This window comes from Malus sylvestris, chromosome 4 (assembly GCF_916048215.2).
Source record: "Malus sylvestris chromosome 4, drMalSylv7.2, whole genome shotgun sequence".
Classification (NCBI taxonomy): Eukaryota; Viridiplantae; Streptophyta; class Magnoliopsida; order Rosales; family Rosaceae; genus Malus; species Malus sylvestris.
In genome coordinates this window covers 25,667,146-25,690,381 of record NC_062263.1, presented here as the reverse complement: position 1 = coordinate 25,690,381, position 23,236 = coordinate 25,667,146, and the positions used below count along the sequence as shown (strand labels likewise).

Genomic DNA, 23,236 nt, shown 5'->3' with positions numbered 1-23,236 from the left:
AATTGGGTTCAAAAATTAAGGAAGAACATAAATTTGGACCACCACTAACATGCATAACACACACCAAACCACTAACGTCCAAGGGCAAAATAGTCATCTCACGTCATCGATAAAAATTTATTCCGGGATGGGGTGTCACAGCCGGGATGTGACATAAAAAATAGTATATTTACAAAAAAAAAAAAAATGGTACATTTTACATATAACAAAGTGGTATATTTATAAAGAAAAATGGGTACATTATAAATAAATTATGAGTATAAATAAAAAAATTTAAAATATGGGCATAAAATGAAATTAATATATGGGTACAAATTAAAATTAAAAAGAAAATTGGTAAAAATTAAAAATGGGTTGCCAATTAAAAATGGTACAAACTAAAAATAGAAATATATGATACTAAGTTTAATGATAAATAGAAATATACCAAATGTAATGTTTCTAACACTAACTAAATCTATTTTAAAAATAAAATTTAATTATGTTCATATATAAATAATTTATAACTGAAACAATGATGTTCATTAAAAGTTAGGGACCTTGATAAAAAAATTAAAAGAATAATATTTTAATCAATGCAATAGAAAAAAAAAATTGAGAACCTAATTTTTCCATATATATAATCCACGATTCCTACTTTAACCAAACTTAGGGTTTGCATCTCTTCCTCCACATGATAGCCTTATTTCAGCATTGTGCTTCTCTGAGCCATGCAGCCATTTAATCGGTCGTACATGGACCACGCATCTAGTGCAAAGACTACCAGAGGTTTGCAGATTCGGAAAGATGTTTTAGTGTGCCAAGTACGAGTTCACTAAATAAAATAACTTCGAAGCAGAATATTATAGAGTTAATTGACAGATTATTAGTATAAGGATTGGTTTCTGAAAAAAATATTTTAAAATATTTTAAATTTTTTTACTTAAGTAATAATTTAAAGACTAAATCGACATTTCACGCTAACACATACTGAAAATTTTCTGACAAACGAATAATACTTGGCTACTCAAATAATGAGTATGAGCTTCTCTCCTACTCAAAACTCTTTGTTTCTGATTCAAACTGTCGAGTTTATAATCAAAACGGTTCACATTATAAATCACTCTATAAATGTCATGTTTGAGAAAAATCATTTAAAACTAGGTCATTGAATTGTATAAAAACATTGGACAGATAGTAAAAGCAAGGTCATCGAATTGTACAAAAATGTTATGAATCGTCTATCTATTTTCTACAGTTGATCAACTGAATGACCTTATTTTTATTTCACTTGTTGCATATGTGAGCTTTACAAAATAATTTATAGTATGAACGATTTCGATTATAAGCACAAAGTTCTGTGAATCAGACATGAAATTTTAAGTAGAACTCCTACTCAGCTATCAGTATTCAAACATTGCTCCTAAAAAAATTAAATGGAGAAATCTTCAAGTTGCAGTAGAGTCAAATATATCGGCTTATCACGTTATGTAGTGGTTGTTTTTTGTCGGATTATTCGTCTCCAGTGCTTCTGCTTGAGGAAGCATCACGTGGCCAAGTCAAGCTGGGCTTCGTATGTCGGCCGGTAAACGTCGCACCCTTCGTTTTCTCACATGGTCCAGCACTATTGGGAGCTTCTGATGACCTGATGGGTAAGTCAGTCCCGGGACTATTTCATTGGAGAAGCTTGGATGCCATGGGCCACCATGGGCCACTCCTGGCCCATTTGCGATTTCGGATTGCATAATATTAATGATTACGATATATTTGACAAAAATATATAACTATGATTATGATATAGTACCATGGTTGGTACCTCCTAGAAAATATTGTGTCACGTCCCTTTTCTAAATAAATAAAGTAATTAAATAAGGTGTCACGTTACATTTCTATTTAAACAGACCGAAAACTTTAGTACTCTCATGTCTATTCTATACGCCAAGATTTGCGGTCATTAAATCTTGATCTCTAAATATAAAAAGCTATAACGATTTCACTATTAAGATGTATGGTAATTTTTTTTTTAGTACATCAATATTTTTACATTAGGGGTGGGGAGTTCGGTTAAGCCATACAATGGACAACCTAATTTGATATTGAATTCATCATCCACGAGATTCGAACATAAGACCTCTCACTTCCAAATGAAGAGGAATATCACCAGACCGTAGTATTAAGTATCAAATTGTATGGTAATTGAATGAAAAAACATGAAATATTTCGATCATAAAAAAATTAATTCAATATTTTGAGAGGGGTTTGATTAAAAGGGGAACATAAAATATGATCTTGCATGGATTATACGTGGGGGGTCCCTTTTATGAGCTAACGTTAATCAATCACCAGAAAGCGTGTAAAAATTAATATACATCGGCAAGCACATGAATAAAAAGGTAGCTAGAATTTTTCCATGCAAAGAGGATTATACGTTATTATATTTGTTGATGCACAAAATCGGAAGGTCTTGGAATAACGTAAATCCGACCATGAATCATGCAAACGCCCAAGAACACAAAGATGTATCGTGGTTCATCCTAATGTTTGGGCTACGTCCACATTGATGTTGATTGTATTTCTCTGTATGAATGTATAGATTATAAGTGTGAGGGGGAGTCCCCCAGAGAAAGAGAGAGTTTGAGAGAGTTTCTCTGTTTGTGAGCTTTGTGGCTTCTGTATGTGAGGATGAGACATGAGGATTGTGAGGGCGAGGATGCCATTTTATAGACTAAGGGCTCCTCCCCTTTTACATAAATCATGAGCTAAATGTCTGGAAGCCCAAGTAACAAGGCCCAATATAATATAGTACCAACAATATTTCCGTCGAAAACTTTATAAATAAGTGACAGGAAACGTAATGTGTCATTCATTTTATGAAAGATAAGATACGTAAAACAACATACTTTTTTTTAACAAACAATATTACGTATATTAAAATGGAGGAGGTAAACTGAACCTCATTTTAAACGAAGTAAATAAGATAACACCTACATATGATGTTAGTTGTAAATGCATGTGAGATCCACAAATGAAGTCTGTGTATGGTGCACACATAGGTAAACAACTCTTGCAAAATATCGAAATGGCAAATGAAGTCTGTGTATGGTGCACACATAGGTAAACAACTCTTGCAAAATATCAAAATGGAAACCCTACATTTCAAGTTAGCATATGCCACTTCTTTGTCTAATAATGGGTTACTTAATGCTAAAATGGAAAAATAGAAAGTTAGCAACTACCTACTCAAATAAATATAGTCTAAATAATCCAAGTCCTCAATTGTTAGGTTGGGTGGTTGGCCCTTAATCTTCCTTGAAAGATATACAATTACCAAGAAAATTGAGGTGGGTCCAATGATATGGTTTGATGATATGAATAGGGACATATCAATCAAATAGATATATAATCATGGATGAGCATCCCATCCGGATCCAAATAGTGGAGATACTAGTGATCCTCACATCCTAACCGTTCATCATATATCGTACGGTCAATTTTTATCAGTTATTATTTATATTTAATTTTAAATAATAAAATTCAAATGATTTATAACCGTACGATATACGATGAACGATTAGGATTTAAGGATCCTAAGATCCCCACCATTTGGATCCGGATGGGATCCTCATCCTTTAATCATAATCATAATATAGCTTCCAATTAGATAAATCAATTCTCAAAGTCCCTTCAAAAGATTTCCATAAACAAGATTATAGGGTAAAGCAAAACATAATTAAGTAATTAACAAAATAATTAGCAAAAAGCCCTTTTTTACCACAAAAATCATGACAAAGTTTGTTTTCTTTGAAAAGGAGATCAATTAGTGGCAAAAGCACGTTGATCCACTTTTTTTGGAGTTTAGAAGATTCACATAAGTATTTCAGCTATTTTTTTATTACATCAAACAGTTTATTAAAGCTATAACTTAAAGGATGTGATATCCACACATTCCATTTTACTTCTCACATATCTTTTTAATTTTCGGCCGTCGAATCGGATGAATTAAAGAAGATCAATGGACATAAATTATTAAAAGATGTGTGAGAAATAAAATGAGATGTGTGGATAACACATCACTAACTTAAATCCCAAAAGAATCGTGTGGAATACGGATATAAAATCTGCCCCAGCTCCAAGGAACATGATGATATTGATGACCAATGGAGTAAAATCATGTGGCTAGTTTTGTTGTTGTTTGGTGTGTTCCTGTTGTGTGAATGACATATGAGGTTTATGGTTGTTTGATGGCTTTTGCCTTTGGTCCACTCACATGCCCTGAACATTAGATGGGGACCCACACTAATGGTGAAAAGTGACTCTCCTTCTGCTTGTAATTTGTTCGTCAGTCTCTGACACACCACCATGAATGGGAATGAGCACCGATTGGCCACACTTTGTGTATTGTTATTCCACTGATCGGACAAGGATTGTCAGCCCTTCTACTTTCAGTGTTATTTCGTGTCTTTCTATTTTATATGGTTACGGTTAAGTTATGTTAATATTTTATATTATTTTTTTATAAAAATAATAAGATAAAAATAAATAATAATATAAAATATTAACGTAACTTAACCGTGACCATACAAATAAGAGATGGGAGGGCAAACAATCATTGTCCCCACTGATCTCCTCGGCAGAAATTTATCGGTGTTTCAGCATGCTAAGTGTTATAAAAATGTAACTAGAACGCAATACAATCTTTCAACTAACGGTTAATTCTCTCGTAACAGACCATAACTTGATATGGAACTTAACGTACATATCTTCAAAGTTAAAAAACAAAAAAGCAAACAAAACAAAAAACTAGCCTTTCTACACCCAATTTTCTTTTACTCCAGAGTTAAAAGAAAATAAAAAACAGGGAGGTCACGGGTTGGAGGTAGGGATGGGCAATAGTTATGGCGAGCGAGTAATCGCGGTTATTTACCCATAACCGTTTATGTTCATACCCGTATAATCATTTTTTCTTTGGGTAATTGCATAAATGGTTATACTCATACCCATAACCGTTTATAAACGATTAATCATACACATAACCGTGTACCCATTTAACTATAAACATTTACCCGTTTACCCGTTTATCATTTTTTTACCTATTTACCTTTTTTTCACCCGTCTACATGTTTTTTTTAACAACTTGAAAATTACAAAAGAAATTTTTTTTCATAATTTTCGTTTTCTGACAATTAAACAATGTTATAGGTACATTTTAGCATTCATTTCCCTATTTTAATCATTTAAGTCCTCATACAATTCCAATAATTGAAATAATAGTTTACGAATGATATTTTTCTGATACACCCAAGCAAGTTTTTAATTATAATTCATATTATTACAAAGTAAGGCTTCTAAAAACAAAAAGTAGTCATTATCTTGAATACTAGATGATTCAAATCTCCAAAATATTCCAAAACTAAACATTTTCGAACACTAATGCTTTAGAATGTTCAATCACAAAGTCTCATCGACTCATTGTCACCAAAAGAGGTCTACAAAAGAAATGTATAAATTGAATTAGTATCCCATTTAGGAACACATACACCAATTAGCATAAGAGAGAGGGCGGCGATGATAGATAGATGAGCAGTGGAGATGAGAGAGAGGGCAGCGAGGGAGAGATGAGCAGGGGGATGGGGCGTTTGAGACTCTAAGTCTGGCGAAGAGATTGAAAATTTAGGATTTTTTTTTTAAATTTTACATATATTAAATTAAATGGGTAAATGGATACCCGTTATAATCACGGGTAATACCCATAATCAATGGATATCCGTTATAATCGCGGGTAATATCCATAACCTCCTATTTAAATTTCACAGATAAACAGTTGTACCCATAACCATTTGTTCTTATAAACGGTTACCCATAACCGTAACTGTGAACTTTAAATGGATGGGTAACCACGGTTATCTAAACCCATGAGTATTTTGTCCATCCCTAATAGGAGGCTTTAAGTTAGTGAGTCTGCTTAACTGTGATCAAAAAAGTTAAAATGTTTCTATAAATCTTTTCGACTCCAAAATAAATGAATAACCTTGAATTAATAACCGTTATTCACATTTTTAAAAAGAGAAAATAAAAGAAAATAAAAGGCCCCCCGAAAAATGACACAAAAAAAGTAGTAGAAGAAGAAGCATCTTCCCATTACCCAATGCTCCAATGACCCCCAAAATAAAAAATTCAGAGTGAAGTTTGGATCTTTAACTGCACTGTTGCAATTCCAGTTGCAATTCGACAGATCTGAAAAGCTCCAGCCTCCTCCTCTCTCTTTGTCTCTCTCACATATGACGTAAACGTGATAACAAAAGAGAAGCTCGATATGCTGTCTCTCTTTGCATCTACGACACTCTCTCTATGCACCATTAGATCTCACTCTCGCTCTCTTACTCTCTCTCGCTCCTCCACTGCATACAATTTGCTGAAGAAACAGAGAGATATGGTGTGAGGGGCATAGAGGAATTGGGGAGCGATGATGAACAGGAATGTGAGGGAATCTCTGGCCGGAGGGAGGAACTTTCCGATGGGATCGCAGCACCGGCGAGGTCAGAGCTTGAACTTGGCGCCGAAGGACTCCGATGAAGGCGGCTTGGATCTCTTCTCGAAGAGCCGCCGGACTCTCTCTGTAACTTCCTCCGACGAGTCTTCCGACGGTACGTTTTATAGTGCTAGTTATTTCCGTTTTTCTCTTTGGACAGAAATGTCCTTCCGTGTTTCATTCAGTTACGTGTACAATCGGTCGTTGATGCGGAGGGCAGTTCGGTCATTTAAGTGAATCATAACTGCCTGAACCGACAACGAACCAATAGGATTTGTCGGCATCTTGTCCCTGAGGATATAGATTCTCGATTTTGTTCACGACTAACCGCTCAACGGCGCCGTTGGTAGTTAATCCATCAAACGGCAGCGTTTTGATTGGAAGATTTAATTTTGATAATTTAGTTGAATTTGGAATTTCTTTTAATTGATTTGATTTTTTGCACAAACAGTTTCTGTGAAATTGGGGAGGCTGTCAGTCGGATCGGCCAAGGTGGGAAGAACTGGCATTGATGATCTGTTGTCATCTACAGATGGCGGAAAGCACGATTACGACTGGTAAGTCTAAAACCGTTAGATTAGATTAGATTAGAATATCGCTCGAATAAAAGAAGATATCTTTACTCGTTTTCGCGTTGAACCAAACCTTTTCTGATTTATATGTTTGTGTACATCTCTTCAACTGCATCACGATCCAGGTAAAATTTTGTTAGATTTAATTTTAATTCGCATTCGATCATTTTTTCGCGGCGGAGATGTCGGATTCAGAATGATTCCTTGCTTGAAATGTTAATACAGAATCAACACTCAGACTCTTATTAGTTATACTTGGTTAAGCATCACTGTAGAATCAACATTGATTTGATTTGATTCCTTTGAACCTACGATGCACGGACACGGTGGTTTACCCCCGTATCGCGTACCTGACACGCCGGGGAAACGATAGATATAGCATGGGGAGGGATACGTATCGATGCGAAGTAGTTGGATTGAATGTTTTGTATAATGTTACCTGTATGATGTCAAATATTGTTGGTTTAAATTGTTAAATTATTACCCCATGAAATTTGATAGTAATTAAATTACGTCTCACTGATTTTTTTTTACATTTTTGTGTCATCAGGCTTCTCACTCCTCCTGAAACTCCGCTTTTTCCTTCATCGGATGGAAGTGAATCTCAACCGTCCTTGGCTCCTCCACGAAAAAGTTTAAGCAGACCAAGTTCTGCAGCTAAGCCTTCAAGGGTATGTCTTTGCCAGTTGACTTCATCCGTGTCGAGCAAGAAAACTTTATGCTTTAGGGGGTTGTACTTCATTATTTTCTTAATTTGTATTTCTCTTGCAGCTTTCAGTTTCGCAATCCGAGAGCAACCATTCATCAAGACCTGCTAGAAGCAGTTCAGTGACTCGCTCTTCGACCTCTGCCTCACTATACAACAACTATTCTTCCAACAGATCCTCGAACATCCTTAACACGAGTTCAGCTTCGGTTTCTTCTTACACTAGACCGTCATCCCCCATTACCCGCTCTCCAGCTACGGCAAGGCCTTCCACTCCAACCTCTCGCCCAACGCTGTCACGGTCCACAACTCCTTCTAGAGCCCGTACAGTTTCAACCACCTCTTCCATCGAGAAACCTCGGCCAGTGCAAAGCTCATCAAGGCCCTCAACTCCTAGTAGTTCCAGGCCACAAATTCCTGCAAACTTGAATTCTTCACATAGTTCTCGACCAAACTCTCGCCCATCTACTCCCACTCGTCGGAGTTCATTGCCTTCTTTGTCTCCAGCATCGAGTCCTTCACCTTCAGTTGGTCGCGGTGTTCTGTCAAATGGACGCAGTTCAGCTCCCTCATCCCGACCAAGCTCCCCTAGTCCACATGTCCGACCCCCACCACAACCAATTGTACCTCCTGATTTTCCTCTTGACACACCGCCAAACCTTAGAACAACATTACCAGACAGACCAATTTCTGCTGGTAGATCCCGTCCAGGCACTGCTTCCACAATGAAGGGGAAGCCAGAACCCCCAGCTGCCACAATTGTGCCAAGAAGACAGTCATCACCCATTGTCTCAAGGGGAAGACTGACAGAGACCCCTTCCAGGGGACGTGTACATTCCAATGGTCACCTTCCTGAAGTTCACGAGCCTCCTCGGAAGTCTACCAATATCCCTGATATGGGTATGCGGAAACCTGTGAGGTCTTCAACACCACCTGCAGACAGCACCGGGTTTGGGAGGTCTATCTCGAAGAAATCCCTTGACATGGCTATCCGACATATGGTATAAATCTATTTCCTTGGCATCATATGAATGAAGTTTCAGGTTGTGAAAATATTCTTCGTATTGTCTTGTTATGCATATCATTGTATTAAATTCGTATAATGGTTGCTATCGCGGTATGAACGTAGATGACAACTTTAGTCTGCCGTACACCATGTGAGAAAAAGAACAGTAATTTGTCCAGTCTGTTTGTACTAATTGTAGCAAAAGATTTAATAACTTCTTTTCAAATTCGTAAGACAAATTTTGGAACAAGGTAATAGATTCTAATGGTTGATCTACCATCTGATGTAGGATATAAGAAATGGATCAGGAAATACTCGCCAACTTTCAGGCAGCACCCTCTTTCCTCAGAGCATTCGATCATCCACTTCCGCTCCCAAGGCCCAGTCTGTACGCGCGTTGAGCACGCCAGCATCCGCCCACATTAACGGAAGCCACCAAACCAACAGTAACGGATTCATCTCAGAGAATGGACACATTGTGAATAGGCATGTAGAAAACGGAAATGAGGCAGACAGCAGACGATACTCTGCGAAACTGAGTGAAGTGGACATCTACGAGAGCTCGCGTTATGATGCGATATTGCTGAAAGAAGACATGAAGAACACGAACTGGCTGCACAGTTTGGATGATAAACTTGATCAAGGACCCATCTTCGATAACGGATTCGAGCATCTGCCTGAACCTTTTGGACTCTTATAACACCTGGTGAGTAAGTGATGTTATTGTTTTTTTCTTCTTTGTTTTAAGTTATCTGGTTTCTTAATATGGGATGAATCCGCTTTAAAACAGAAGAATGAAGAGCCAAGTACCTTGTATTTTTGCAGTGAAATCAATGCATTTTGTTAGTGTTGGTCTTCTGTATTTGCAATTAGCCTCCTAAATTGGCTGCTCAAAAAATTTAAATTCTCGAATTCTTTGAATTGTGATGCATCATTTACCTGTCTGTCGAAAGAGCTTTGAGAATTGAAAGTCTTTCAGGCGCCGTAGTTAATCGACAATGCCATTGTTGGAACTTTTTTTTCCTACTTTAGTTACGGTGAGGGGATTCGAACCTGATGAAAGGAGACGACACACTGTTCTAGCCAATTTACTTAATCCACGTCTGTCGCCATTACTAGGAACTTAAGTGGGCCAAGAAATGGAGACTGAAATTTGAGTTGAATTAAAAGCCCAAGAAGATTCAGAATTGTGGGTTTGTTTAGAGGCCCATTTGGGTTTATGGGCCAAAACATTTAAAAAAAAAGTTCTTTTACCTTGATTAAGATGAATATTGGACCAACCAATTCAAGGGATGCTTAGCGAGTGCCTATGTAGAAGTACTTTTGTTCATAAGCGGTTCGGCATACATGTTTCAAATTTCAATTAGAAGCACGTTGAAATTTTTATTAAAAGTAATGTTTCAAAAAAAAAATACTTGAAGTTAGCACAATCTCTAGAAAGCGCAATTGAAACCGTCCAGAACAAGCGTTAGCCGATGATTAAGTAGATCCAACTACGGTTTGGACCTTTTTTTTTTTTTTTTTTTGGGGTGAAAACTAGGTTTTGGACAATACAATATTTTTCGCTTCGATTATACGTAAGAATTTCTCGTTTATTAGAATTTAACGTATTTCGCTTCAATGTACGTCTCTCAAACGAGAACCAGAGAGGGAAGGGGGAAGGTATGATGCAGCAGCTGATGAGTGTACTGATGAGGACCCCTGAAACAGTCCACGGTACCAAAGAAAGGAGGGGACATCTTTTCTTTTTCCAGATTTTTTTAGATAATATGAAAGCAACTATTTTTTTTGGAATTTACCAACATATATTCATACACCACCAGATCTGAAGTCAAGAGCACAGCAAAGGACTTTTCTTTGTGTCATTTATTTCTTGAAAGAAAATTCAAGATTCAAAAAATTGCATCGAACTTGCCGTTGAATTAATATTTTCTCCCTAATTTATAAGTAGGACGATTCAAACTTGAATCCAAGAAAGCATGCACAGAGCGACTAGTCCAACTCACGCTAACTATGTATAGGTATATGCCTCTGAGTTGTTTGTATTTATTTTCTTTTGAAATCGAAAAATGTCATTGTAACAGTATTAAATAGATTTTAGAGTAATCATGAACAAGGGGTACAATTTCGTGAATATCACATGTCTGTGGCATTTTCAACCCACATTTGTCAATTTGTAATTAATAGCATGCATATAATTTTATTTAATATTTTTGGATTCATAATAACGTGCATGCTCCCATAAGTTATGGTTGTGGATGAATCATTGCATTTTCTCATTTGTTCTTAAGCGAGTTCAAATCTTCTGCACTCATTTTATGTGTGATCTTTTAATTTTATATTTGATTGATATGTATTAAGTTTATAGACAACAGGTTAAGGAGAATTAAGTTTACGAATACACGTCAATTAATGATAATTGCCACATAAATGTCACAAACAAAGTAAGCGTAGAAGATTTGAACTCTTTTCAAGCAATAGTGTATTTTAGGTTGGTGGCTTATGACCCAGAATTTAATAACATGTTTGGTTTCTTTTAATACGTATGGACCTATGATTTGTATATGTTTGGTGTATAATAATATCGCATACAACCACCTTTACCGACGCCAAAATATTATATTTTCTAATTTTCTACTTGCATCCATTAGTCAACGCTATGGTGGATGCTTTCATATATGGAATTTAAATGTTCGTGACGAGAAAGTGATTATCAACCGTTAATACATCGTGAATGTGCATTGACGTTTGAAATACGTTCACTCACACGTTCCGGTGATCATAAACAAACGTAATGAAGACACGTATAACATGGGCTTTGGCAAAGTCGCTGACCAAATTATTGCTTTCAGCCAATGACCATTCACCTTTCTTCTTCTTCTTCTTCTTTTATTTTATATTTTTTCGATAACATGGAAGAAGAAAAAGAAATACTAAGAAACAACTAATCTAGCTAGAGCGACTCAAGAGCAGTCATCTGAAAGAATTTGAACTAAACAAGGAGAAGGCTCCGCAAGCTCTTGAAACTCCATCTTGATGTTTAAACCCAATTTGGCTAACCCGTCAGCTACAAAATTACACTCTCTACAAACATGTTGCACATTACAACTCAAGTTCTCTATGATCAAACTTTTGCACTCCGAGACAAGACTATATAGAGGATGATTATTAAGGCTAGGCAAACCATGAATCAAAAAGACCACCAAAGCAGAATTAGCCTCCACAATAAGATGATAGAAATTTTTAGTTTTAGCTATTTTGAACCCATAACACAAAGCCCAAAGCTCAGCATGAAGAACTTCCCCAACTCTTTTTTAGCAATAAAACTAGTGATCCAGTTACTGTGTAATTCACTCTTTATATTTCCACTTTTTTTCTTTCTTTCTGAATTTAATGAATTTATGGGTAGATTTTGATGTTGTGCATGCAAATGGCCAACAAAGAAAATTAATAAGGTATGGCTTATTGTACCGACTTCAAATTTTTTTTGTGTTGTTTATCATTTATTAACACGTGTTAAGTTTTTGAATAACAAAATAAGAAAGGTTAAGTTTATATACTCTGTCTATCAATAATAAAAATTATAAAAAATTATACACACAAAATAAGTGCAGAATGTTTGAACTCGCCACCAGACCCATCCATCCTCGGATCCTTTTTTAGAATTTGGAAGGAGCTGCATCACGTGAATTCCTGTATAAAAATAAAATAGTTGACATTTCATTAGATTTTTCATGACAGGGGTAACGTAATTTTTGGACTTTGTCATAAATATTCAAATGTAAATTTCACTATCCAGTATCCACTGTCTTCCACTCTCAATCCTATATTTTAGGGTTGAACAGTAAAATTGTAAATAAATAAAAGAAAACTTTAATGAAAAACTTCCGGTACTGTTCACTTTAACGAAAAATCATATATTTACTCTAAAAAGTGAATCTGATACTATTTACTTTACCCTTTATTTTACCTTTATCGTTAAAACTCAAAATTTTCAAGTTATTTTCATTAGTTTTCCTATAAATAAAAGCTTTAACTTGGGTCATGTTTGGAACTTCGAAGTGTATTAAAACAATTTGGAGTGTTTATGGGTTGTTAAAAGCACTTAAAGAGTATTATAGAAATTCTTTAAGAAGCAATTCAAAATATTTGTGTCTGGTTTGTAGCAAATATTTCTGATTATAAACGCTTTTGTTAAAAATATTTTTATTAGAAATACATCACAATTTTCGTTAAGATTTGAAGTTCTTTCTACAAGAGCAATTGAAAGTCCTTGCTTCTCCAAAAAACCACTTCTACAATTCTTAAATACTTTTAATTTTTTTTGTCAAACATGATTAAAAACATTTTAATTGTTAAAAAACGCTTTAAACCCTTGCAAACGAGTTTTAAAGATTTCAATGCACTTTTAGTAAGTATATCGCTTTCAACAAATGACCATTCACCTTTCTTCTTCTTCTTCTTCAGGGTGAAATTCACTCTTTATAATTCTATTTTTTTTCTTCTGAATTTAATAAATTTATGGGTAGAGTTTGCTGTTGTGCATGCAAATCGCCAACAAAGAAAATCAATAAGGTATGGCTTATTGTACCTGACTTCAAATTTTCTGCACCTATTTTATGTGTGTCGTTTATTATTGATCGACACGTTTAATTTTAATAAAGATTAACTTTATAAGCACATTTCAATTAATTGTAAAAACTAAAGAAATATTACACACAAAATAAATGCAGAAGATTTAAACTCGTTGCGGACCATAAATCCTCGGATCCATTTTAGAATTTGGGAGGAGCTGCATCACGTGAATTCCAGTAAAAAATAATATAGTTGACATTTCTTTTGCTTTTGCATGACAGGGGTGACGTAATTTTCGGATTTTTGTAAAAAATAGTCAAAAGTAAATTTCACTATTCACTGTTCCATTCTCAATCCTATTTTAGAATTGAACCGTAAAATTGTAGAAAATTAAAAGAAAAGCCTTAACTTGGGTCATGTTTGGAAGTATATTAAAACAATTAGGAATGTTTATAGGTTGTTAAAAGCACTTAAAAAGTGTTCGAGATTCTTCAAGAAGTACTTCGAAATTATTGGTATCCTTTTTGTACAATTTACACTGCAAATATTTTTTATTACAAAAGCTCTTGTTAAAAATACGTCAAACTTTTTATTAAGATTTCAAGTTTTTTCTAGAAAAACACTTAAAAATCCTTCATTCTCTAGAAACCACTTCTCCAATCCTTAAACACCTTTAATTATTTCTATCAAACATATTTAAAAACACTTTCAATTGTTAGGAAATCGCGTTAAACCCTTTGCAAACGAGTTCTAAAGATTTCAATACACTCGTAGTACATATATCACTTTCAGTTAAAGAAAGAACTAATAAAAAGTCCCTCACAACATAATTTTTTAATTAAAAAAATTAGACAACTTTATTATTATAAAGGACTTTTTATAATATAAGGACAAAAAGCAAAGTCAAATTCAATTTTAAAATATTAATATGCAAATTTGTGGAAATATAGACGAATATATTAAATATCGATATCGATATTAGTTGCTTTGGATGGAAATTTAAAATGAAACCTTAAAGATTGTCAAACATTGGTTTGGACGAAATATAAGAGTTTCTCTGATATTTAACTGATATATCAGAAATATCGACTATATCTATCGATTCTAGTCTAATAAGATTTTCTCCGATATGAGGTGAAGTTTAGGCTTAACCTCCATTTCCATATGTTTTTTCTAACTTTTTGGGTATTTCTATGAAAATATCAATCGCATCGAAGAAATTTTAAACCCGGATCAATTTCATGATGGTTTTGAGTTAAAAAAAAAATGTATTTAATAATAAAATAAAGTGATCTTAATGATAAAGAAAATTGTTTAAAAGTTTCTGAATAAAAAATGGTTTTGTGAGGGTTTTTTTTTTTATATTAATTTTCTAGTAAATATAAGGGGTGAAACGCAAATAATTCAAAGAAATGAGAAATGTGCATTTATTGGGTGACTGCTTGAGACTTGACAGTTGAGGCCTTCGTACTTCGAGAGTTGCAGCTGAGGAGGAACGTTCTTCACTCTACACACAAACACATTGCTGGCGAATCTCAGAAGTCAGAACGCACCTTCTTGTTTTTCACTCCTTTAATCTTTTAATCTTTTTTCCCTGCGTCTTCTTGAAGGAATGCAGCTAAAGCTCACCCATCAAGAACATTAAACACTCTCTCTCTCTCACTCTCTCACTTCTCCAAGCCTCCACATTTCCAGCTGCGGCTTCAATGGTGAGTCTTGTTTTCCCAGTCTTTAATTTTTCTGGGGTTTTCTTTTTAATTTGTTTAGCTCTTTCTGCTGCCATTGCTGATTTTTATGCTTTTTTTTGGAGAATTTAGTGCTAAATTTGGTGTCTTTCTGGTCAAGCTGGGGTTTTGGAATCGAGGGAATCGTCTAGAATCAAATTTTAGGTTTCGGGAAGTTAGTATTGTGGAAAATTAGGACAATTTGAGCTCTATTGGCGAGAATTTCACAGATTTACTTTTTCCAGCTCTTTCTGTTTGGTTGGTGAGAAAATTTAGGAAGCCAAATTCGATTTCCAGAATGAATTAATGTTGGAAGAAAATTGTTGTGTGTGTTTCAGTTTCGGCATGTGAAACTTTTCGTTTCATTGTTATGACATGAGTTTAATTAGACCTCTGCACAGTTTCTTTTTGCACGTATTTCTCATCAAGGACTTGGTGGTTGAACTTGAAATCCTGTATTCCATTAAGCAAAAATTATAAAAGCTGAAAAGGTATTCTTTCAGGATTCTGTCTGGCATGCTTTAAGCCTTTTGCTTTCTCTTTAGCGAGAAAAGATTTATGCTTTCGCTTTTTGTTTTCTCTTCTTTTGTTAAATTTCTTACTGGTAAGTTTGTCTTTGAAATGATGTTGAGTTGAATGCTTTCTTGATGCTCTGCATGTCTTGAACTTACACGTTTTACACAAATATTCGGAGGAGTGGTAGGCCGAAAATGTGGCCCTCCCGATTTCAACTCTGTATAAACAAATTATATGTCTTTACCATTTCCTATATGCTCGCACTGATCGAAAGATGTGGAAGTTGATTTCTTGGAATTGTTTTTAAGATAATACTCGCCACAATCGTTCACTAGTTGCAAGCTGTAGAAATCATTAAGAGCACCATTCTGAAACCTTTGTGTATTTTTCAGGGGAAGAAGAAAGATTGCTGAGTGTGCTCTCATAGTCTGAATCGCTAACGGATTTCTGAGCAAACAATACTAGATGAAGCCACATTTATTTTGTGGCGCAGTAATTCTCTTCCTTTTCCTTTGCCGAACTATAGCTGACATCAATTCAGACAAACAAGCCCTTCTCGACTTTATTTCTGCTGTTCCTCATGGCCGAAAGGTTAACTGGGATCCTGCTAACCCGGTCTGCAAGTCTTGGGCAGGCATCACTTGTACCTTGGATGGCACCCGTGTGCTCACCGTCCGACTCCCAGGTGTTGGACTGTATGGTCCAATTCCAGCAAACACTCTTGGCAAGCTCGATGCCCTCATGATCCTTAGCCTTCGGTCTAACCGCCTCAGTGGGAATGTGCCATCTGATATTTTCTCCCTTCCTTCTTTACACTACATATACCTTCAAAACAATAATCTTACAGGTAAGATTCCCTCTTCTCTACCTCCCAATCTCACCTTTCTTGATTTGTCGTCCAACTCCTTCACCGGCAACATTCCAGCCACAGTTCAAAATTTAACGCGTCTTAATGGACTGTACCTCCAAAGCAATTCCTTAACGGGATCTATACCTGATATCAACACAACAATGCTTATGCATTTGAATTTGAGCCACAACCAACTAAATGGTTCGATTCCTCCTACCCTCCAAAAATTCCCCACATCTTCCTTTGAAGGAAACTTGGAGTTATGTGGGCCCCCACTAAACCATTGTACTTCGATCACTCCCTCACCGTCTCCATCCCCCAATCTTCCACCAACAGTCCCCTTGAAACCAAAAAATGTATCAAAGAAGAAACTTAGTATAGGAGCTATCATTGCCATTGCAAGTGGGGGTTTTGCAGTGTTGTTTCTCTCAGTTCTGGTGATCGTGCTATGCTGTTTGAAGAAAAAAGACAGCGAAGGCAGTGCTGTAGTGAAAACAAAAGGCGGAAGGAACGAGCAGCCAAAGGAGGACTTTGGAAGTGGGGTACAAGAGGCAGAGAAGAACAAGCTGGTTTTCTTCGAAGGCTGCTCTTACAATTTCGATCTTGAGGATTTACTAAGAGCTTCAGCTGAGGTTCTAGGAAAGGGGAGTTATGGGACTACTTATAAGGCCATCCTGGAGGAGGGAACGACAGTGGTGGTGAAAAGGATTAAAGAAGTGGTGGTCGGGAAAAGAGAGTTCGAACAGCAAATGGAGAATGCAGGGAGGATTAGTCAGCACCCAAACGTTGTTCCTCTTCGAGCTTATTATTACTCCAAAGATGAGAAACTCCTGGTTTATGACTACATTCCATCTGGTAGCTTCTCAGCATTATTACATGGTATGCCCCTTTTCATCTTGCTCTTTCTCTTTTTACTTCTCTCGTATGATACTAATCTTTGAAGCAAACTTGTATAATATCCTCAAATGAAGCTTTACAATAAACTTTGATGGAGGACATGCAACGTTTATTGTAAAGCTTTTGCATTTAGACTAGCAACTTACTTCTCACACCATGAAGTTTTGCTCTAATTGTTCTCGGAACTGTAGTAATAATACGCTTTGCAGATAAACGTATGAATTTTCCCTCAGAAATGAATTCTCGCGCTTATCCAATATTACAGGAAACAGGGAAAGTGGACAGCATCTACCAGACTGGGTAACCAGATTAAAGATCTCCCTCGGATGTGCCAAGGGCCTTGCCCACATCCATTCTGCAAGTGGAGGGAAATTCATCCATGGCAACATCAAGTCCTCCAATGTCCTCCTCACCCAGGACCTCTATGGCAGCATCTCTGATTTCGGCCTAGCTCTTCTCATGAACCTCACAACTATCCCTTCCAGAAGCGTGGGCTACCGAGCTCCAGAGGTGATCGAAACTAAGAAGTCCCTTCAAAAATCCGATGTTTATAGTTTTGGTGTTATGCTCCTTGAGATGCTGACAGGCAAAGCACCAGTACAATCATCAGGGCGTGATGATGTCGTTGATCTTCCAAGGTGGGTCCAGTCTGTTGTTCGAGAGGAATGGACAGCCGAGGTGTTTGACGTGGAGCTAATGAAGTATCAAAATATCGAAGAAGAGTTGGTACAAATGCTTCAAATAGCAATGACTTGCGTGGCAAGGGTGCCGGACATGAGACCTACTATGGAGGAAGTTGTTAGGATGATCGAGGAAATCCGGCCACCAGATTCTGAGAACCGGCCATCATCAGATGACAACAAGTCCAAGGACTCAAACATCGAGACCCCAATCACCCCGGAAGGGCCAGCCTTGCCGTAACCATCAGAAAATCAGCACACGCCCGAATGAGATGAATCCTTCTCAAAATTGTCATATATCAGCAATTGTGTGATTCTTTGTAGTGTTCCTTTGTAAAAGCTTAGCCCTTTTTAACATTGTTCCAAACGATTAAGTGATGTACTTATTAATTGTAAACATGATTTGCTTGTTCTGAAAATTGTTCGTTAAGGAAGACGAGCGTAACAGTTTGTTTCCGAAATTTGCCGTTTCTCCATGATCGACGTGTTAAACCCTAGTTCATAAATCATCTCCGGCGTGGATCATCATGGCAAGCGATTATTAACTGACGAAATTCCGTCAACTGAAATGAGAATTCTACTGCCAAAAACATGCAGACCTGCTGTGAAAAACAGGGTAAAGATCCATAAAAAGAGGAGCGAAGCCCTGAAATCCCACAGCGTACAAGTATTTCTTCAACAGAAGTTACATTTTTTGATACTTTAACAATGTAAATGGCCAAAACAAGGGCCCGACCTCTAAAAGAATGGTAACGTCGACAAACATATGAGAAGTTATGCCGCTGCTCATGACAAGGTAGAAAGCTAATAACTAGAGTCAAGTAGAACCCTTGTTAACCAAGTCAGCACCGCTAACATATCTAGCAACATATGACATTAACCGGAAAGGAGCACCGATCAGGGGAGCTTCTATAAGTGGCACAGCAGCATTTTTGTCATCCTCGAGAGACACCTCTAGGTTCCCGACTTCATTCTCTTCCAACGGAATTTGCACAATTTCACTAATTTCATCAGATACTGGTAACTCTGGAACTAAAGCAGCATGTTCAGAATCCACGTTACCATTACTATGCATCTCCTGTTTGATTGGAACATCTTTTGGGGAATCAAGCTTCTGGTCTGATGTTGACATATCCTCATTGGATCTGGGATCGATGACACTGACAGTTTCAGGAGGAACAACTGCTGTATTAGACTCTGCCGTTGAAGCTGTTGAAGTGAGTTCAACTGTTGGGCTCCGTCGGTCAAGTTCACCATACAACTCATTCACCTAGGATAGAGTAAAAGATATATCAGACAACTGGTCAGCCCATCAAAATCTTATAGTAATAGCTAAAACTTAATCACAGGTGTCTCAATGTATAACACGACTGTACACGTTACACCTATAGAAACCACGGGAGGGAAGCAGCCTTTCACCTTCTCAACAAGCTCTGCATTTTCTGCAACTAATTTCTCAACCAGTGAACATGCTGCTTCAACCTGAGAGTTCAATTCCTCACGTTCCGAAGCATGCTACATTAACAGAGTCAGATATATTTTCGTCCTTTGACAAATAGTATGTCAAGATTTCAATAATAGAAAAAGAGACGTTTGTCAGATTTTTTATTTTAAAAAAAAATCTCAGTAAAACTGATAGATTTATCACTCGTAGTAGTTAATAAAAGTTCCAAACACCATTGTAAGAATTTATTCTCCGGGAAACATAAAACACTCCCACAAACTTAGTACCCTAATTGTACATAAAGCTACCCATAAAATTCCGTCGTCAGGTAAGCAAATGGGAGCAAACCTTTGCAAGGTCGTCTGATGATGGAGTAGAGGAGACACTCTCAAGATTCTTAATTTGCAACTGCAAACTAGAAATGTTTTCCATCAGCTGTTGATTCTCTTGTACAAGATTATTCCTGGATTGCTCCAATTCCGATACCTGCCCAGCTTTGGTTTTAATTTCCATATCAGAAGAAAATATAAAGATGTTATGTGAACTACTTGTGAATGGGAATTAGGATGAGCATGCAACAAGGAAGACAGTCTGACTCGATTCAAACCTACCATACAGGATCTAAGAAAGCAAAGCAATAGCCAGACTCATCCGTACTCAATCAAGTAGTTATGCATGCTGACACCTTGTAGATCAAAAAAACAATTTAATTGAATCCATCAAGCAGATTCGTTGGGTCAATTGAGCTACATACCTGTGCTCGTAATCTAGCAATATCATCATTCAGAGATGCTATTGTTTCTTTAAACGAATCCTGTAAGAGCCACATGATAAGGACAAACTAAGTCTCTGATATAAAATGATAGAATAAAGATTAAGTAACAAAAGAGTTTCAGAAGATGAAACTACGATGATGTATTTTTCAGGTGCAAATAACAATGAATTCATCACAAAATTCTAAGAATTGCCCAATATTCCTCATCTACAATTTACAGTTAAGAGTTATTAGAGTATTTGAGTACCTCCTTTAGAATCCAAGTCTCTCTATCTCCGTCTAGATGTTTAATCTTTTCGTGTAAGCTTGCCTGCAGAACAATGTAGGGTAAGTTTTACACTTGCAAAACAGGAGTGAAGGCAATCAAGGGAGGCCAACTGATTATTAGTTACGGGGTTACAATAAACAATAGCGGCTCTAACCCTTTCCAAATGCAAAGTGCCGTTTTCATCTACTAACCGACCAATTCTCTCCTCTAATCCAACCTGCAACAAACACAGCATTAACGACCAATTCCTCTAGTTTGCAATCTTGTTTATAATAATGTTGTACCAAACACTAAAAAATCATGATTATGTGCACTCTGTGGAAGTAAAAACGTAGAGGTGCAATTGCATTGAATGATGAACGTAGTTTAAAAGAGCCCTATGATGCAACTCAAATCACCTCTTTCTGAAGCCACAAAACTTTTTCGCTCTGTAATTGATCATTTTCCATCTGTAGACCAGCCTGTATATCATCCGATTAAGAACAGTCTTGAAAATACATGCAGAATAAGCAAACAATTGCACTATGAAGTGTGATAGAGCACAATCGTAAATACATATACGGACTAACTCTTTGTCAGCTAATTACCTCAAGTAAATTTAGGTGACATTACCTCTTTCTGTATATGTGAATCCTTTTCATCCCGCAATTGCTTTATTGTATCTTCTAATGTTGGCTGAATAAATCATACACAAAGCCAAAAGGAATGGTAAAAAAGAACCATACTGGACAAGAAAAGGTTTTGACGGCTCTCTCGGTCCAACATCTTAATCAAAAGTTAATCTATTACCTCTTTCTGTATACACGAATCCTTCTCATTCCGTAATCGTTCAATAGTATCCTCTAATTTAGCCTGAAAATATGAAATAACATCAAAAGTTTAAACTTTAAATCCTGTAAATTACGATAAATGTACCCTAATATTTGGTCCAATATTACTCTCAAAGTTGAAATTCACATTATATTACCTCTTTCTGTATGTATACGTCCTTTTCGATTTGCAATTGTTTGATTGTTTCTTCTAATGCAGCCTGTAAAAACTAGGGTTATTTTATGTTCAAGACGAAAACTTTCGCATCACAATTGAATATAAATTCTGTTGTGAGGTAATCAATGTTCACACTAACCTCTTTTTGGAGCCAATTTTTCTTAGATTCAGCTAATAATCTCTGCACAAAATAAAAACTAATTCAAATAACATAAATTCACAAACCACAATGTAGCTGGTGATTGATCCAATTCAAATTCAAATGCGTAATAGATAACTATCAATCGCTAATCCTGACTAGTAAATTAATGCAACTGAAGCTTACAGATTCCGTGCCATTGCCCTCATGCCTCTTCCCATTCACATCTCCATCTCCATCTAGCTCAGCATCGGAACGAGCACCGCCACCGGCCTCTGAAACTTGGCCACCGCCGACGGCGGGGGCATCATCGGTATGAACATCTCCTGCGGCCTGGGACACTTTTCCGTTTCCGGCAACAGGAACATCGTCGGTGGCCTCGCCCTGCTTGTTCTTCTTCTTCTTGTTCCTCTTCTTCTTCTTCTTATCGTCCTCCATTGTTAGGCTCACAAAATGCTCCGCCTCTTTCCCTGCCGCCACCCGAGAATGAAATCGGATCGTACCGACAGACCCGAATCCGGATCCGACTTGTTGCCGTTGGATTTTTCCTTCACTGAGATTTTTCTCGATCGGATTTTGTTTCGTCTTTAGACCATCTCCAACCTTTGGACTAAAAGCCAAATTTTTTAGCCCGGAAAATTTAGCTTTTAGCCCAGAAGCATCTTTTCTGCTCCAACCCTTCTACCCTAAAATTTTAGCCCGAAATTATTAAAGAATGAAATTAGCCAAAATTTTTTTCTTAAATCAATTTTTTTTTTTAAAAATAAATATGTAGATTATTGTAAATTAATTTTATGAACATTTTAATCTAAAAAAATTTAAATTCCGATAAACATTTCGCATTTAGCCCGGGGGGAAAGCTGGGGGGTATTTGGCCCAGAAATAGCATTTGGCATTTAGCCTAAAATTTTAGCATGGGTTGGAGAGTGTTTGGGGGGGTAATTTGGGGGGTAATTTGGCTTTTAGCCCAGGGTTGGAGATGGTCTTAGGGAGGATGCCAGGAAGGGCTTTCTTGCTTTAATTTTCTAATTTGTGGTACTTTTTTTGCGTTTTCTTATTATTTTAATCGACACTGATAGTGCGTTTATAAATCCATAATTAAATTGAGAGGAATTGAATTGATGATGAATTGAATTGAAGAGAAATTGAAATGAGGTGGAATCAGAATCAGATTCATGTTGAAGTTGTTTACTAAAACTGTCCGGAATTGGAATACAATTCCATAAAGCTGTTTACTAATTCAGTAGAATCGGAATATAAACTAGTATGAGTACTAAAATGCCCTTATCTCAAATCAAATATTTTATGTACTTTTTCTAATAAAATTTGATATAGTATATAATAGTAAGAAAAAAATAAATTGCTTTTTTATTTCAAAGACACGCTAAAATGATTTTGTTTATTTTTTTTATAAATTTAAGTATTAACTTTAATATCTAGATTTTCTCGCTCAAGTTGTAGTTTTTTCTATTCGGCATATGTATGGAATTGTGCATAATGTGAATGAGCATGAAATTATGCTTAATGAGCTAGAATGGCATGGAAAGAAATTGTTGGAGCATTTTCAACCTTAACTCTTCAAGGATATA

The 23,236-nt window shown here is 36.4% G+C and overlaps 3 protein-coding genes across 4 annotated transcripts; 2 read left to right on the top strand and 1 right to left on the bottom strand.

Annotated features, from left to right (window-relative positions):
- Nucleotides 1-6,091: 6,091 nt before the first annotated feature.
- Nucleotides 6,092-9,713, top strand: LOC126619571 (flocculation protein FLO11-like). Its single transcript, XM_050287976.1, has 5 exons — nt 6,092-6,623; nt 6,960-7,065; nt 7,631-7,751; nt 7,852-8,787; nt 9,082-9,713. The coding sequence occupies exons 1-5, from the start codon at nt 6,443-6,445 to the stop codon at nt 9,490-9,492; spliced, it is 1,755 nt and encodes a 584-aa protein (XP_050143933.1). The 5' UTR covers nt 6,092-6,442; the 3' UTR covers nt 9,493-9,713.
- Nucleotides 9,714-14,790: 5,077 nt separating this feature from the next.
- On the top strand, nt 14,791-18,495 carry LOC126619897 (probable inactive receptor kinase At5g58300). Its single transcript, XM_050288327.1, has 3 exons — nt 14,791-15,076; nt 16,000-17,336; nt 17,620-18,495. The coding sequence occupies exons 2-3, from the start codon at nt 16,073-16,075 to the stop codon at nt 18,273-18,275; spliced, it is 1,920 nt and encodes a 639-aa protein (XP_050144284.1). The 5' UTR covers nt 14,791-15,076; nt 16,000-16,072; the 3' UTR covers nt 18,276-18,495.
- Nucleotides 18,496-18,593: 98 nt separating this feature from the next.
- On the bottom strand, nt 18,594-22,233 carry LOC126619906 (myosin-1-like). Of its 2 annotated transcripts, XM_050288342.1 has the most exons (12): nt 21,834-22,233; nt 21,648-21,689; nt 21,489-21,551; nt 21,311-21,373; nt 21,134-21,196; nt 20,920-20,982; nt 20,676-20,738; nt 20,501-20,563; nt 20,233-20,292; nt 19,827-19,964; nt 19,454-19,549; nt 18,594-19,304 (listed from the first exon to the last, which is right to left on the bottom strand). In XM_050288342.1, exons 1-12 carry the CDS (start codon nt 22,083-22,085, stop codon nt 18,852-18,854), a joined length of 1,419 nt encoding a protein of 472 aa, XP_050144299.1. In that variant the 5' UTR covers nt 22,086-22,233; the 3' UTR covers nt 18,594-18,851. The 2 variants fall into 2 exon arrangements, with proteins under 2 accessions (XP_050144299.1, XP_050144300.1); XM_050288343.1 differs by lacking the exon at nt 20,233-20,292.
- Between the last annotated feature and the right edge of the window lie 1,003 nt (nt 22,234-23,236).